At 38.8% G+C, this 17,849-nt stretch overlaps 2 protein-coding genes across 2 annotated transcripts; both read right to left on the reverse strand.

Moving 5' to 3' along the window:
* Positions 1 to 1,065: 1,065 nt before the first annotated feature.
* Positions 1,066 to 2,019, reverse strand: LOC311585465 (olfactory receptor 6C2-like; the record flags this gene model as incomplete). The annotated part of the gene is made up of 1 exon (XM_084760682.1): positions 1,066 to 2,019. One exon carries the CDS (start codon positions 2,017 to 2,019, stop codon positions 1,066 to 1,068), a length of 954 nt encoding a protein of 317 aa, XP_084616808.1.
* An 11,832-nt stretch (positions 2,020 to 13,851) lies between these two features.
* LOC311584210 (olfactory receptor 6C2-like) lies at positions 13,852 to 14,793 on the reverse strand (the record flags this gene model as incomplete). Its single annotated transcript, XM_084758310.1, has 1 exon — positions 13,852 to 14,793. One exon carries the CDS (start codon positions 14,791 to 14,793, stop codon positions 13,852 to 13,854), a length of 942 nt encoding a protein of 313 aa, XP_084614436.1.
* Between the last annotated feature and the right edge of the window lie 3,056 nt (positions 14,794 to 17,849).

Here is a 17,849-nt window from a genome sequence, read left to right on the forward strand (position 1 = left end):
AAGACAAATATTTACAAGCCTGTTTGAAATGCCCATTTAGCAAAATGACAGTAGTAGGTTCCCCACCTAGGGTCTGTGACCTCTCCATCTGTGAACTTAATACATTTATATTTCCAGGCATTAGTTTCTTCCAGTAAGGGGGGGTCTCAAATGTAAGCAGAAGGTGTTACCCCTGCAGCATCTATGCCCCTGTTGCATCAGCCAGTGCAGCTTGCATGGAATGCTAATATTATAGAGCAAAAGGCCCGCTTTTGGGTAAGAAGTTTGTAGCTGTTCCCTCAGTGCCCTGTATGGCATCTCATGGTATAGTGGAAGCTAGCCATAAGGGAGGGAACTTCTTATTCAGTTCTAGGTTGACTTATCCTAGACCAAAGTGTGTGATGTCTTCACAGCAAGGTTATGCCATGTAGTTGTGGTGGGTAGCCAAGAGCAGGGGCTGTAGCCTGTACTGTTGCCAAGGGCAGTAGCCTGTACCATTGCCAAGGGCAGTAGCCTGTACCATTGCTAAGGGCAGTAGCTTGTACTGTTGCCAAGGGCAGTAGCCTGTACCATTGCCAAGGGCAGTAGCCTGTACCATTGCCAAAGGCAGTAGCCTGTACCATTCCCAAGGTCTTTGAAATAGACATAGAGAGGTGCCCATACCATGCACTGAAATTTTCATTTTACAACCTGTAGCTTCTGGGAACAACATAATCTGCCCAATCAGCCTATCATTGTTCAAACTTCTTTAAAGTATCTTTAAGTTAGCTTATAAAATAGTGTTTTTAAAAAATAATGCTTTCCATATGTCATTACTTGTAGTTAACCCTCCACCTATGGGCTCCTCTCCCTTAACCCCAGTCCTATTCTTAAGTCTCACAGTATTAATCACCTCTGTTTTCTTATCACATGTGTTTGCTCTTCTGTTCCTTTCTCAAAAAATTCTTGAGAAATTTCATCTAAAATAAACAAACAAACAACAACAAAAACAACAAAAACAAAACAACAACAAAAAGCAAACCAGAATCAATTAAGAGACAAACATACATGGATTTTAATGGTCCATGCTTAATTAATATTTTATTTCTATATTTTATCATTCTCTCTCCTCATTGAGATCATGACAATTTTTTTGAAGGAATCGCTGAAGGCTTGTCTAACTTGCTTATTTCTCAGAGTATAAATGAACGGGTTCAACATGGGAGCAACTGACGTCATCAAAACTGTTACACCTTTATTGATAGCCACAGATTCCTTTGCAGAAGGGTTGATGTAAATGAAAATACAGCTTCCGTAAGTGATTGAAACTACAATCATGTGAGAAGAGCAGGTGGAAAAGGCCTTCTTCCGCTGCTGGGCAGAGGGGAACCTTAGAATGGTCCTGATGATGCGCACGTAGGACATAACGACACACACCAGGGTCAGAATGAAGGTCAGCACCGCACAGACAATCACCAGCTGCTCTATCAGCCAAGTGTCTGAGCACGAAATCTTCAAGATAGGAGACGCATCGCAGAAGAAATAATCAATAACGTTTGACTCACAGAATTTTAAGTTTAGGAACAGGGTGAGCGGAGGGAGTATAATGAACAAGCCAGCCAGCCAGCAGCAGAGGACCAGCTTCTGGCACACCGTGCTGCTCATGATGGCGCCGTAGTGCAGGGGTTTGCAGATGGCCACATAGCGGTCGTAGGACATAATGGCAAGAAGAAAAAACTCAGTCACTCCAAAAACATCAGTGAAAAACACTTGGACGACACAAATATCATAAGTAATCGACCTGTCTCCTGTTGCTATGTTGTACAGATACCTTGGAATACAGGCAGAAGTAAATGAAATTTCTAATATGGAGAAATTTTGTAGAAAAAAGTACATGGGCGTCTTAAGGTGGGAGTCCAGGAGAGTGAGGGACAGGATAGTCAGATTCCCAGTTACACTCAACACGTAGGCAAAAAATAGAAACAGGAAGATTGGAATCTGAAGTTGAGGGTCATCTGTTAGCCCCAACAGAATGAAGGTGGTTATCGTGTTGTTTTTCATCACTGACTACCGAATTGTTCAATCTTCATGAAAAATTTATAGATGTCCTCCTTGAGAAGTAGCAAAGCCAGATAGCAGTAAACAGTGATGATATAATAATAAGCTTAGTCATGTGTAGTAGTTTCTTCTGCAAGTGGTAGCGGTTTCTGTTGATATTCTTATGAGCTTAGCTACTCAATAATTTACTTTAGTTGACTGGCTTAAGAGTTTGTGATATATTTACCGATAAAATTAAATGTCATGACATTCATATTCTTCATTATTATACCTGTGATTTATACCTAATTAGGCTTTCCTGTGGTTTTACATTTGAGTCATAATGTGTCCCGATTCAATAAAAATCATTGTCTTCATATGTCTAAGATTTCCTTTGTATTTGAAGGATGCACATTCAAGTGCAATCATACTTTTCCTAGAAGATTTGGTCCTCAATAAAATGTAAGCATGTGACAACTCCTCTGGATCCCATGAAGAAGTCTGTTGCTTTAGCTTTAGCTTGTACTTTATGTTTTGCCATGATGATTAAACATGCATTTGTGAAGCATGCTTTCTGCTTTAAGTTGGAACTTCTGCATTGCTTTATAGCATCTCTAAATTACTTTTATATTTCCCTGTTAGCGTGCCATCCATACTCACAGTTTACTGGGATACAGAATTGACTATGTAAAATATGCTTAGCCAAGCTGAGAAAAGAAAACATAGGTCCTTTATTCTTTCAGTGTGTTGAGTGCGGAAAATGTTTTAACAACTTATCACTACTATCAGGTTTAAAGCACTACACATGCTTTCTGTGTACAGACTCTGAAAACTACGCACTTTTCATGTGTAATTTGAATGTCACTTTAAAAAATCTGCCTAAAGCTCTATTGTCTGCATTGCTCATTTGTGTCCCTGTGTCAGATTATTCTACTTCGACACGCTCTCTGAGAAAGTAAGATTCTCGAAATCAGGGATTGCTCTATTTTCTTTACCCAGAGAACAACCCAAACCTACACAGTTCTAGGTTGGTGATCAATGGGTAAGAAACACGTTAGCAGTGCATACATACCCACACCATTGGCTTAAACTCTGAAAGAGGCATTACATTCTTTTTGTCTGTGCATGGTATATGCATGTGTACATGTGTGTGTCTTTGAGGTGTTCATGTATGTGTATGTACATGCATTTGGAGTCCAGAGGTCCACACCAAGTTTCTTCCTCTATCGATATCCATCTAATTTTCTGAGACAAGGTCTTTCACTGAACCTGGGCTTGCTGATGTGGCAAAGCTGGCTGGTCTTCCTAGGGATTACAGGCCTGTACCACAGAACCCAGCTTTTTATGTAGTTGCTGGGGACCTGGACACAGGTCTTTCGCTTTCACGGCAAAAGTGTTTTACTCGCTGAGCCATTAACTCAGTTCTTGTCATTGACAGTGACTTTAAAAACTTTGTATGTTTCTACATTTGACTTTCTTTTTGTATTTGAAACAAGAGTTACTAGTGAATAAAGTGATTACTAATGCACTTGCTGCTCAAAATGCCAAGTAGTGTGTCTTCTCCTTGTGTTAGCTGTTGTTCTAACTGTGCTGCTGAGAATTTTTATCTGTCTTGAGACATTTGTTAGTGATATAATCAAGACAGAAGGCAGGAATCCATATATCTTAATCTATAATTTCACATGTTATTTACATGATAATATATAGCGAATATTTCTGCATCTCCATAAATACACTTAAGTCCGTTTAATTTACCATGATATATTTGTGTCAAAAGTTAGCTTTGTAAACTTTTATGATTTCAAAGTTTCACCTATAATTAAAAATGACATGAACATATGTTTAAACTTTAAAATAATTTCCTATATGCTATTATGCATCTCTTTATTTTTAAGACTGCTAAAATAATCTCCAAAGTGTGCTTTATAGTTTCACAATTCTTACAAATGTATCTTCAGTAAGAAAAGCTACATTTATTTAGAACCTCTGTGTACCAAAATACTGTCTATGAACTTTAAGCTACTTTCCTTGACCTTACAGTGTGGCATGTGTCACATATTAGCACTCAAGTCATCACAGTACAATATGCTAAACATACCTTTTCTTGAACTCACAGAGCCCTGCCTGCTTTTGTCTCCCAAGTCCTGGGATTAGGGGTGTGTACCACTATGCCTGTTTTTTTTTTTTTGTCTCTTTGATATAAGTTCTGGTCTATGAGAGTTTCATTCGTAAAATTATACCATGAATAGTCAGCCTTTCAGTTTCCAATTACGTCTTTCACCACCATTTTCTTCAGGATTTTCCCTTGATGTTTCTTCAATGGATATTTTTAATAATATGAAAAAATGAGAGTTAAGGACTTCCTTAAATTTTGGTTTAGAGTAATAGTTGTTCTATTGTTTTTCTCAGGTGATACTTTGTTTCATTAGGACATTGAATGAAATGTATTTTGGATTTTGAATGACAATCTCCAGTGTTTGAAGATGAAAAGAACGCATTTTTTCCCATTTGTCTAATAAAACTATAGTGATATGTGATCAATTGTCCTTTTGCCTTTAATAACATAGTCACTGCCTCAAGAGTGAGGGCTACATTTTCCCTTAATTATATGGCAAGTATGCTGTCACCATCAATGGGAAGAAGAGCCACAGTGGCCTTTCCAGACCCGTGACATCCCCAGGAACTATAGGGACGGAATGGTTTTAACCAATGGTGAGCACTCTTTCAGCTCTTCCCTTGCTGTCAGCCCAGGTCTTATGAGTGTCCACTCCTGGAGCTAGCTTGTGGTAACTTGCTTATTCCTGTGCGATAGCCCTGGCTACAAAATAACCTTCATTTACTTCATTAAATTCTAGCTTTTAAAAGGCAAAGCTTTAGAAAATCATTGCATCTTCCAAAGGTATTTTTTTTTCTAAAAAAATTCAGAGAGACAATGTTGTCCACAATAGGATAAACTATCATATTGGATGATTTTTAATCATACATCTTTTCCATTTAAACAGGAGAGTGAGGTTGTGAAATCATAGCAATTGGCTATCTATAAATTCACATTTTATTTAAACTTAGATAAAAATAACACCTTTAGATCACAAGCCAGAACTATCTGTGCATCTTTATGTAACAATTTATATAAATAACTATAGTATGTCAGGTCTAGTATGCTTATCAGAAAAGCCATAGTCAAATATAAAGATGAATAAAGTAGGCACTGTACTTACTGTTCTTAGAGTTAACAGTAGGTTCAGCTGATTCTTTAACAAGAGTCCAGAAGTTTCTTTTGATACAAATACCCTACCAGCAACGTCCACATGGAACTTTCTAGTTTTAGTGCACCAATTCCCTCATGCTCTGGGAAGGCCTGACCCTACACACCCTTCAAACTTTTCATCTCCAAAACACTGGATGGATTTTCTCATCAGGACTTGGTTCCCTTTTATCATAGGCACATATTATATATTTCTTTTTGTTAAAAATAATATACAACTGCAAATGTTGTCTTTGGTTTTTTTTCAAAGCATTGACATGGTGATTTCTTTGGATAGATGTTTTTTCCCCTTACTGTTACAATTTGCATTTGATTTATTTCCTAAACCTGAAACTAAATAAATGACTATCTGAGTCCTCAGTGACCTATGTTCAGACATCACTAATGAGTTTCTATAATGAACTTGGGCACAAATCCTGAAAGATGCTGCAGTGGGGGCAGTGCCTTTAGAGACACAAAATTGCAGCCATAGCAACATGTACAGGTCAAGACATAAGGGAGAAAATTCAGATGGTCAAGAAATGTCTGGCGTCCTTTGTATTTTTCTCCTTACCATGATCGAAAGTTGAAAGACTATAAGGCTATTGCAACTACTATTTTTCTCAGGCATTAAAACTAAAACAAAAACACTGGAAAACTTCAAGCAAGTTTTCTTTTAATGGAAGTAAATGAGAGTTTGAACACTTAAAAGGTAGAAATATTACTTCTGTTATTTACAGTTCTAACTTGCTCTCTTCACTTAATTACATAAACTATTATGAAAACATTGACCATAAAGATGTATTATAATGCATATTATGTACTGTTTATCATACATTCATATTTTAAATAGCTCTTAGTTTTTCTCATTTTTAATTAGTTCTTTGAAAGTTTTGTACTGTGTATTTCAATTACACTCACTACTTCTTCCCCTTCCATAACCACTCAACTTTTTTTGAAACTTATCAAGCACAATTTAGACTGCCCATATACTCTTGGACACATGACTTTCACTGGAGGGTGGTAACCTCCCTGAGAGCTTAACTTTTAAAGGAAACTAACTTTCCACATTGGAATTCTATCTACTTAAACCTGCATAAGTCTTGCACATGGTGTACCAACTACTTTGAACTCACGTATACACCTGTCACGATGAATCCAGGAAACACCATTTCCTTGTAGTTATTCACCATCCAAGGATCATATAATCTTCCCATTCCTACTTCCAAAATGTTCCCTGAGCCTAGGAAAATGGGGTATGATACAGATATCTTGCTTGGGGCTAAGCATTTCATAGCCTTTTATGATGTGCACTTTGATTACACTTTGATTTGTTGGTCTCTGCGTTAATTTCCATCCATTTACAATGAGGATTGACTGATGTACTAATCTATGGGTATAAAAAGTCATTAAGAATCAGTATAACACTATATTCTTTTACTTGTTTATTAAAACTTTATTTAGAATAACTTTCAAATAAGAAAGTCACACAGCAAAATAATGAGACCTAAAGTATATACATTTCAATGAACATCCATACAGTTAGGGCAGCCATTCTGAAGCTGTAAAGCTTTACAATGGACTTTATAGTTTATTAACAAATATGTTTTTATGTATTTACCTACCACTGAACAAAGAACAAGCAATGATAGAGTTACAAGCCAAAAAAAAAAAAAAAAAAAAAAAAAAAAAAACCAAAAAAACAAAAAACCCCACAACAATTTAGTATAGTATTAGATTGACCTATTTGGTCTATGACCTATCTACCCACAGATTCTTGTCTTGATAACAGGTATATATGCTTGACTTGCAGGCCTTAAATCCATTTGGAAAATGGTTGGTTACTACCTTGACATTTGTGCCACTGTTGTACCAGGGGCGTGTATTGACAGGGTGGTCATTGTTGTAGCTTGTTGAGTTCATAGCTTGGCAAGCTTGGTGATCCCATTTCTCCTCTAGTTGAGTGCATAGCTCCTTTCAGCACTATGAAATCTATCTAGCCAAGATGGAGCTTCCAGACGTATACCATCTTGATTTCTCTGTTATAACTCAAATGTGTAGTGTCTTCAGCATTAGGGTCTTACAGTCACATTTTTTGAGGGTAACCAAGAACATGGGCAAATGGCATGTAATGTTTGGGGATCTATGGGGTCTCACTTGTTAACAACCCCCAAAGGGGTAACGAATTCTTGGCAGTGGGTCTTTTATTTGTTATCCTGTGGTGTCTAGCAGGGACATTTTTGCTCCGTATGTAGGGTAATTGCACATAAAAATCTTTTTATATGTGTGCATATATGTTTTGCACCTACAGTAGTAGGTTTCCATATGGCTTTTTCTGAATGACTTTAGTGTTAGTTATCCTTCCCTGTATCCCTCATCGACCCTCCCCTTATATCCTCTTCTCTGTTAAGCTCCTCCTGTACCACTTGTGCCTCCTCTAACTCCTTATACCACCTCTCTCTTGATCTCATCCTTACTAATTTCCCGACCTCCAGGGCGTTCCAAGTGGAACATGCGTATCTGAAGACTGAAGGCTAACAAACGAGAGAAAGCATATAGTTCATCTTACTGGGACTGGGTTACTTCATAAAATTCTGCCATGAATGTGGTGAAAAATAGAATACTTATTCACCATTGGCAGGGATGCACGCTGGTGCTGTCATTATGGAAACCAGCATGGGTGTTCATAAAACGCTAGAAATAAATCTACCGTATGATCCAGCTATACTGCTCTTCAGCACGTGTCCTCCAGATACATTCTATGATCGATACATCAGCGCATCCATGCTAATTGCTGTCTTGTTCATAATATCCAGGGAATGGAAACATCCATTTAGTGACCACCTTTTCATTAGCTTGCCACTTAATTTTGTACTGATGACTGCTTATTTTTTGAGACAAGGTTGCATGTGTCTCCGGCTGTCCTTCAACCGAGAAGATAAGGCTGTACTGTTGACCTTGGTGTGTTAACGCTCTGGGAACTGGAATTAAGTTGTGCACCACTCTATCCAGCTTTTCCATGGCTGGTGGGAGTGCAAACTTGTGGATTGGTTTCCACTATGGAAATCAATACGGTGGTTCCTAAGAAGGTTGGGAATTGATCTACACCAAGATCCAGCTATACCACCCTTGGGCATATACCCAGAGGATGCTCCATCCTACCACAAGTATACTTCCTTAACGATGTCCATTGCCCTATTCATAATAGTTAGAAACTGGTAACAACCTAGATGTTCCCCAACAGAAGACAGGGTAAAGGAAACATACATTCATACAGTGAAGTATTACTCAGCTGTTTAAAAACGACATTATGACCCTCCTAGAAGCCTACAAGTAGAACATTATGATAGGCAGATTTGGGCACGGGGGTCCCGCTCAAACTAAGGCACCAGCCAAGGACAATACAGGCGGTAAACCTTAAACCCCTACCCAGATCTAGCCAATGGACAGAACACTCTCCACAGTAGAGTGGAGAGTGGGATATTACTTTTTCACATACTCTGGTGCCTCACCTTTGACCATGTCCCCTGGAGGGGGAGACCTGGTGGCACTCAGAGGAAGGACAGCAGGTTACCAAGAAGAGACTTGATACCCTATGAGCATATACAGGGGGAGGTAATCCCCCTCAGGAACAGTCATAGGGGAGGGGAATAAGGGGAAAATGGGAGGGAGGGAAGAATGGGAGGATACAAGGGATGGGATAACCATTGAGATGTAACAAGAATAAATTAATAAAGGAGAAAAAAAAACGACATTATGAAATTTGCAGACTATTGGATGGAACTAGAAGAAAGTCATCCCGGATCAAGCAATACAGACCTAGAAGATAAATATGATATGTATTCATTTATATGTGGATGTTATCTGTTAAGTCAAAGATAACCAAGCTGCATTCCATAGACCCAGAGAGGTTAGATATACAGAAAGGGTCTGAGGCGGGGGCGGAGGCAAACGAATCTCTCTGGGAGAAGGAAACAGAATAGATTTTGTGGGTGGTATGGGGGTGGACGGGGATGGGAATTGGAGAATCAGGTAGCGAGGGGGAGGGATGACAGGGTAGAGGGAGAGACACCTGGGACTGAGGGGCACTTGATGAACTATATGGGAACCTAGTGCAGAGGAAACTTACTAAAATATATGAAGGTGATCCTAATGAGCTTCGCTAATAATGAGGGGTACTGAGTCTCAACTGGCCATCTCTTGCTACCAAATGAAGCTTCCAGTAGTACTGAGACTGGCTTACATTCAATTGCGTTGTTGGCCAAGGGGGTCCCATGGAAGTTCCCAATCGATCCAGGCTATTCTAAGACAGTGGGTTGTTCTCTGCAGACTGACAGTGTAGGTGGGCGGAGTGTTACAGAGCTCAGCATCATTAAACATGGAGAATTTGAGCTGGTGCCTACACGGAGCCTTTACCTCTCTGTTCTAGTTTCTTTAGTGCAGGTAGGTACTCTGTAGGCTACTAAAAGAGAAACCCAAACACCAATCCAGCTCCAAACCTTTGACCTACAGTCTGTCCTGCCTGGAAGAAATGCTGGAGCAACGGTAGCACAAAACTTGTGTGAGAAAGCACCCAGTGTCTGATTTGACTTAAGACCCATTCCACACGATGGCACCCATACCTGAGACTGCTTGGGTGACCAAGAACCAAGACTAGTCATCCCAGAGATTTATGGTAAAATGTTGGTTCTACTGGTCTTAAAAAATGGTGATAAAATTAACCCTTATAATATTCTGCTATGCTCATAGATCAGCACCGTATTCAGCCATCATCAGAGAAGCTTCCTCCTGCAGCAGATGCGAACAAATATAGAGACCCATAGCCAAAAAATTATGCAGAGAGAGAGAAAGAGAGAGAGAGAGAGAGAGAGAGAGAGAGAGAGAGAGAGAGAGAGAGAGAGAGAGAGAGAGGGGGGGGGGAGAGTCTTCTAAATCAACTGAGAAAAGCTCACATGAATTCACAAAGACTGAAGAAGCAAGCACAGGGCCAACATGGGTCTGAACCAGGTCCTCTGCATATATGTTATAGCTTTTAGCTTAGTATTTTTTTTTTAAAGACAGGGTTTCTCTGTGTAGCCTTGGCTATCCTGGACTTGCTTTGTAGACCAGGCTGGCCTTGAACTCACAGAGATGCATCTGCCTCTGTCTCTTGAGTGCTGGGATTAAAGTTTCCAGAGTGAGAATGAATGGGTCTCTTGGGACTCTTTTCTTTCTTTTGGGTTGCCTTGTCTAACTTCAATATGATGGATTTTTGCTTGTCTTCTTATATTTTATATTGCCATGTTTGGTTGTTATATCTTAGAAGCATATTCTTTTCTAATGAGTGACTTAAAAGGATTGGCTTTGGAGGGGGGAGAAGCAACTGGGAGAAGTAGGAGAGGAAACTAAAATCAGGATATAGTGTATGAGAAAAAAAATCCATTTTCAATAAAAGGAAAAATTTCCATAAAATGAAAGGAAATAGTAAGGTTTCAGGAAAAATGAATAAATGTTCTGTCCTAACATCCCCAAAGACTGTAGGTAATAATATCAATTAAAAAAAGATTTTATTCAGAATTTTGAAACTGGGTTTTTACTGCGTGGTCTGGGGTGACCTCAAACTCCTGGTTTTGCTACTTCAGTCTTCTGAGAGTTCTAGGACTACAGGAGTGTACCACAATGCTTGGTTTATATTATTACTATTATTGCAATTTATGCTGAAATATTTATGAGACACTGGATGATTTTACTATGTAGAAAAAGGGAAGCTTTTGAGGTTATAGGCACGCTAAATTGCTTTACCATTATACCCATTTCCTTATGTATATAAAACATCATATTGTTACTTTAAATACACATTTAAAAACCAATAAAACGACACAAAAGATGCATGTAAACAGAAAATAATTTGAACTCAATTTTCATTTATAGCAGCAGATAATGTAAAGTGCAGAAAACATTTACAATAAAATGAACACAATACATTCATCACTGATTTCAAATGTTTTGCTAATTTCATCTTTGCTTATGGAAAGCATTTATCTCCTCCATTTTCTGTTATAAATAAGAACTCTTTTAAAAAGTATATTTGAGTAAAGTCATACTTTCAATATACTTGAAAACCCAGAGCTTGGAAGCTTCTTCCTTCAGGATTGGCAGTCCGTTCTGGTAGTGACCTGTAGTTTAAGAGGTGTGAGACTTAACACAAGTGGGCGAGAAATTCCAGGAGCACACTGGGGTCGGGAGACGGTTCCATGAGCCTTATCCATGCTTCTTTCTCCTCCATTTCTCCTTTTGGATGAGCTGTGGCAAACACTTTGTGTCTTTAACCACACATAACTGACTACATATTAAAGCAACAACATTGTTTGTACTTTTGCATACTTCCTTTAAGATATTTTCCTAAGAAGAACATTATGACAGGTGGATCTGGGCCCAGGGGTCCTGCTCAAACTATGGCACCAGCCAAGGACAATACGTGCAGTAACTTCGAACCCCTACCCAGATCTAGCCAATGGACAGGACACTCTTCACAGCGGAGTGGAGAGTGGGGTCTGACTTTCACACTAACTCTAGTGCCCCATATTTGGCCACGTCCCCTGGATGTGGAGGCCTGGTGGCACTCAGAGGAAGGACAGCAGGTTACCAAGAAGAGACTTGATACCCTATGAGCATATACAGGGGGAGGAGGTCCCCCCCAGTCACAGTCATAGGGGGGGGAGTAAGGGGAAAATGGGAGGGAGGGAAGAATGGGAGGATACAAGGGATGGGATAATCATTGAGATGTAATATGAATAAATTATTAAAATATATTAAAAAGATGTTTTCCTAGGTTTTCAGCATTCATTTATTCATTTTATTTGTACTATTTTGCTTCTTCTTGGGCATATGTTTGTTTATTTTATTGACATTTTGTGTGATTCAATATATGTATGTACAGGTTGCAGATTGCAATTAAAAGATGTCTCAGAATAGTTGGACTGGGTGGCCATGCCTTTAGTTTCAGCACTCAGGAGGCAGAGATAAAGTGGCTCTCTGTGCGTTTGGGCCAGCATCAGGACAGTCAGGGCTATATAGAGAGATCTTGTCTCAAAACACCATTAAAAAATAGAATAACCATTTCCAGCTTATTCATGTTAATGTCGAATAGTTTTTTTTGAAAAAAAAATTATTGTTAATTTGATACCTCTAAAAATATGAGTATTTTTGAGAGCTTGTTTGTTCCTAGCAGGGAGCACATCTACTTTTATACCCTTGGTGGAGACCGATTCCTCCTCTGTCCAGGGAAGGATGTCCTCTTTGACCCAGAGGCTTCAAGGAGTACTAACGGAAAGCACATGGGGAGGGAAGAAGGGAGGGACACCCAGACCAGCCTCATCAGCTGGTGATCAGTGGGAGACACATGTCTCAGTCAGACGATTGCTCTCACATCCTGGGAAGATCTGCATGAGAGAGGAGGTGCAGGGTACTGAGGAGAGCTGAGGGAGGGAAAACTCTTGCTGAAAACAACAAGTAAAGAAGTAAGAACATATTACATGAAAATAAGTTTATAAAAATTTAAAGAACATAAAATGAGTATTTTTGGTCTTTTTTTTTATGAAATCAAATGATTATTATTCTTCTCTTTCATGGAAAACATGTATTTTTCTTTTAAAAGTTATTTTATTACATATTAATTTTTAAAACATGCATTGAAACATAAAAAAAAAACATGCCTGTTCTTGAACTATTACATGATGTCTTGATACCAGAGTATACTACATAATAGCTAAATCAGGATACACATTTTGTCTCTTCAAACATTAATAATTTCTGCGTGATAAAGATATTCAAAATTCATTTTCAAGCTTCCTGAGTTATTTAATATGCTATCATTTTCTATACAGTCCCTGGAACTTCTGAGTTCTACCTACCACCCGTGGCTTAGTTAAACATTCTCCAGCCCTTCTTCTCCTCATCCCCTTCCCCAGCTTCTGAAAAGCATTCTGCTCTCGCCTCCTCTGAGACCAGCTTTCTGTAATCCACACACAGGAAGGCACTTGTCTCTCTGTGCTGGTTTATTCTAGCACAGTTATCTTTATCCCACCTGTATTACAAATGATAGAATTCCATCCTACTTTATAGTCAAAAGTATTTCTTGCTATTCATGTGCAACATTTTGATTATCTGCTCACTGGTTTGTTCCCATTTCTCCTCTCTGTCTTTGAGGGTACTTGGGGGGATTTTTTTTTCTTTTTGGTTTGTGTCCTCTTCTGTTTTTAGGACCTAAATAGTGCCTACCTTAAGGACAGTAAACACTAATATCAATTGGTTGGATTAGAAGAAACAATGGTGACTTTTTTTGTTGTTGAAGATGTAAAATCCTTTTGGCAATTACTTCTCTACTGTTTTGTTTTTGCATTAATAATAATAATAATAATAATAATAATAATAATAATAATAATAATAATTTCTTAATTTTCAAGTGAAACTGGGGTTATGATTTCTGAAAGCTATTAACACACTTGGAAGGATGTGATCCTAAAAGAGGTTTGTGGGAGCAGGAAGGTCAGTTAACCACAATGAGCAAGAGCGTTTGGGGAAAGTTAATCTGACCCAGAAGCTGGTAAGTTGACCACCATGTTTATTGGGTTTCATCTTGTCTTACTGGAAAACATCATAATTCTTTTTATCGAGTCACAGAAGGCTTGTTTGACTTGCCTGTTTCTAAGTGTGTAGATGAAGGGGTTTAGCATTGGGGCAATGGACGTAGTGAGAACCGTCACACCCTTGTTAATGGCCACTTCCTCCTTCGCCGAAGGCTTGATGTAGATGAAGATGCAGCTGCCATAGGTGATGGAAACCACGATCATGTGGGACGAACAGGTAGAGAAGGCCTTTTTCCTTTGTTGGGCGGAAGGGAATCTGAGAACGGCCCTGATGATGTAAGCGTAAGACAGAACAACGCACACCAGTGTTATAAGGAGCGTCAGCACAGCACAGATGAGAACGGTCTGCTCCATGAACCAAGTGTCTGAACAAGAGATTTTCAGGAGCGGGAAAGCATCACAGATGAAGTGATCGATGATGTTAGAGTCACAGAACTCCAGATTTAGGCCGAGGCTAAGTGGGGGAATTAAAATAAACAAACCAGCCACCCAACTACAAAACACAAGTCTTCTGCAGACTGTGCTGCTCATGATGGTCATGTAGTGCAGTGGCCTGCAGATGGCCACATAGCGGTCGTAGGACATGGCGGCTAGGAGGAAGAACTCCGTTACGCCAAAGAGATCAGTAAAAAACACTTGGCCGACGCAGGCATTGTAACTAATCGTTTTGTCGCCCGTTGCTATGTTATACAAGTATCTGGGGACGCTGGCAGATGTAAATGAGATCTCCAAGAAAGCAAAGTTTTTAAGGAAATAGTACATGGCTGTCTTAAGGTGAGGGTCCACAAAGGTGAGGGAGACGATAGCCAGGTTTCCGGTTATGCTCAGAGAGTAGGTAAAGAAGAGAAAGACAAAGATAAGAACCTGCAGTTGCTGGTCATCTGTCAATCCCAGCAGGATGAAGGTTGTGACAGTGTGGTTCCTCATCGCTCATTTCTGGCTTCTTTCAGATCCGCATGGAACATTCAGAGACATTTTGATATAGGCTCACAGTTTTAAATTTGCCAGATTAAAAAAAAATTCATTATACCTTTAAAAGCATTACCTTTTAAATTCATGTTTTGTAAGGACTTCTAACTCCTGTGGCTCTGCTATTTTTTTTTTTTTTTTGGGAAACAAAGATATCTTTCAGCTCAAGAATGATCAAAATTGGCTGGGATCTCGTGATGCATTTTCCAAGGACGTTGTCCCTTTGTGACGTGCTGAAACAAGCCAGACAACGTAAGATCGTTATGGCGACACAGTCACTTAAGACTCTATTCCAACTCTATACTCAAAATGTTTCAATTTTGTTACTGCAATTTGTGTGTTCACCCTGAAGACTTCCAGACTTAGCATTGATGAATATACAGTGCATGCACACATATAAAATCAGCTATGTGTACACACACACACACACACACACACACACACACACACACACACGCTTCCCTACTTGCTCCCTTGATACTGCCTCATATTGGGTTTCTCTGTCCCTTAGTGATCATTTAACAACTCAAGGTGGTACATAACACGAAAGACTTTAAAGCACCATCTAATTATGCAGAGAACACACATTTTTTTATGAAATACTCTGATAAATACATCTCAAAGACACTGCCTGTGATGACTCTCTACCCCATGCATATCACGTTTTAATTTACTTTTCCTACATAGTCTAGTCTTTACCTCAAGATAAAAGATGGAATAAAAAGAAAAAAAGGAAAATGACTAATTTGATTTAGGAGAAAATAAAGATTGTGACATAGTTGAGGTCATTTATATGAGTAAAAAGCACTAACTAATGTAGAGTGGACACTTGCATATCCAGTTATAAACAATGGCTTTTTTTTTTTTTTTTTTTTTTTTACAAATTATCAGGTTGTGAGGTTGTGACAGTCAAATCGAATTTTTCTTTTGTTTTAGACCAATTGACAAAATTATCAAAATGGTGTTTTCTTTATCCTTCTTTACTAAAAAAATTATGGTATTTTCACCAGCTCATTGTATCATTATACAAGTGTCTCCATTATACCCATATCTTTATTTCTCTATGGTCCCTTTGATTCTCCGTCGTGTCCCGGTATATTCATTTGAGCACACCTCAGACAACGCATCCCAACCATATGCTCCTTCCAATAAAGGTGATACAGTACAAAGTGGGCCACGCCGCATGCCACAGATGTGTTAGCCACTGCTCCCAATAGAACAAGGGTAATCTGCTCCCAGCTCACCTGCTTGATTTTCATTCTCCCACTGATTTTTCAACTCTAGTTTAAGATCTTCTGGACAGTTTCCTGCAAGCCCGACAGCTGTGGTGATGGTTAACTCCCACCTCTGCAACCCTGCGGGAAACATTACCTGCATTACACATTTCAGAAGGAAGAACACCCGCTCAGGAATCTTGGGGTGTGGTGCTCCCCTGCCCCCCATTATACTACTTGACACAACTCAGACAATCACACAACACAACTGGTTGTTTAACAAATTCTTCTAAATATGTTTATTATCTATTTCACGGTTTCCAATCAGATATCTACCAAGATTTTTTTCCTTTCTATTTGGACTTCTAATGCAAAGCATTTTTGTATTGTTTTTGTTTACATTTTGTATGATCTGAACTGGTGGCTAAGTATATTTTTTTGTTTATATATTTTTTAGTTAAAACTATTTTTAGACAGGATCTTGATATGTAATCCAGGATGACTTCTAACCCAGTCTACCTCCTGTTGGGATTATAGACATGCTTGACCACAAATGGCTACTTTGGTTTTTAAAGAGACCAACATTTTGTTCTGTTTATCTTTACAGGTCACAACAGAGGAATTGCCTTCTGTTTTTCTGGATGTTCTCAAAAGTTCTTTCTTCATACTCTGCCTCTAGTCTCAGATGTGACACAGAGATCCTGGCACTGAGTAAACAATTAGCATTGTTACCACTGGGCCTTAGTAGTCACTACTATTAATGTAGCTAAGTGATTTCTGTTTATTCTCCTCTCAAAATGAAATGAGGACAGAGATTTCTAATGAGGCAATTCAATGTTTACCAATATGTCCTTTTTTCCAGGAGTACCAGGTATTCACCTAGTCATATGCACAGGAATCTTACTTGTTTTCGATGTAAAGTTCTCAATATTGGCAATAGATTTCCCAATGACCATCAAATTACAACATTTATTTATTCTTGGAACCTTCCAAGTGCTGAGATTATAGGCATGTGTCACCAGCTGAGCTTAACCCTTAAATGACAGCATATTCGTGTGTATAAAAATTTCCCCATACTATATTTATAGATGCAAAGAAGCCGTGTTGTACAAATAAAAACAATGCTTTATGAAATACAGAGATTATTACTTATATTTATTTCCCATCTTAGAGTTAATTTTTCCTCTTCCAGAGTATAAATAAAAAAACTGAGATCAAACAAATTAAATGCAATAAAGACAAGGAAATGGATTGTGCTTACCATCATGACTACCAATGGTAGATTTTATTGGTTGTTGCAATTTGAAGTCTTAAAATTGCTAAGTTGGACATGCGTATTCCCATATCAGCTTCTAGTCACCTTGCTGCTGTCAAGTGCATGACCGCTGGAGGAGGTAAAACACCTCAGTAGGACCCTTCATTGCCCAGTCTCTGATCGCCTTGTTGTACTGTTTTTATCCTCCTTCTTGTAAAAACAAACAAACAAATCACATGACATGAAGGCTGCAGGACCTGAAGAATTATCTCCACTGATGACAGTTGTTACTCTGACTTAATGGAGCAATGCACATCTGTGGCATCTAGCTTAATATTGCTTATTTGATTAAAAATGCAACCACCTAAATAAAGACAATCCCTGGTGACACGTGCTCACTAATGAATCTTCTGAGCAACCTAATTTCAGGTGGAAGAAGTATATGCTGTGTTATGCTTCTTTAGAGACAGTGTCTTTGGAGACAGAAGGATACACCATTGGATAAAGTCCATTAAGACGGCAGAAGAATTTTATTATGCACTTAT

Source organism: Acomys minous (genome assembly GCF_964271855.1).
Source record: "Acomys minous genome assembly, chromosome: 15".
NCBI lineage: Eukaryota > Metazoa > Chordata > Mammalia > Rodentia > Muridae > Acomys > Acomys minous.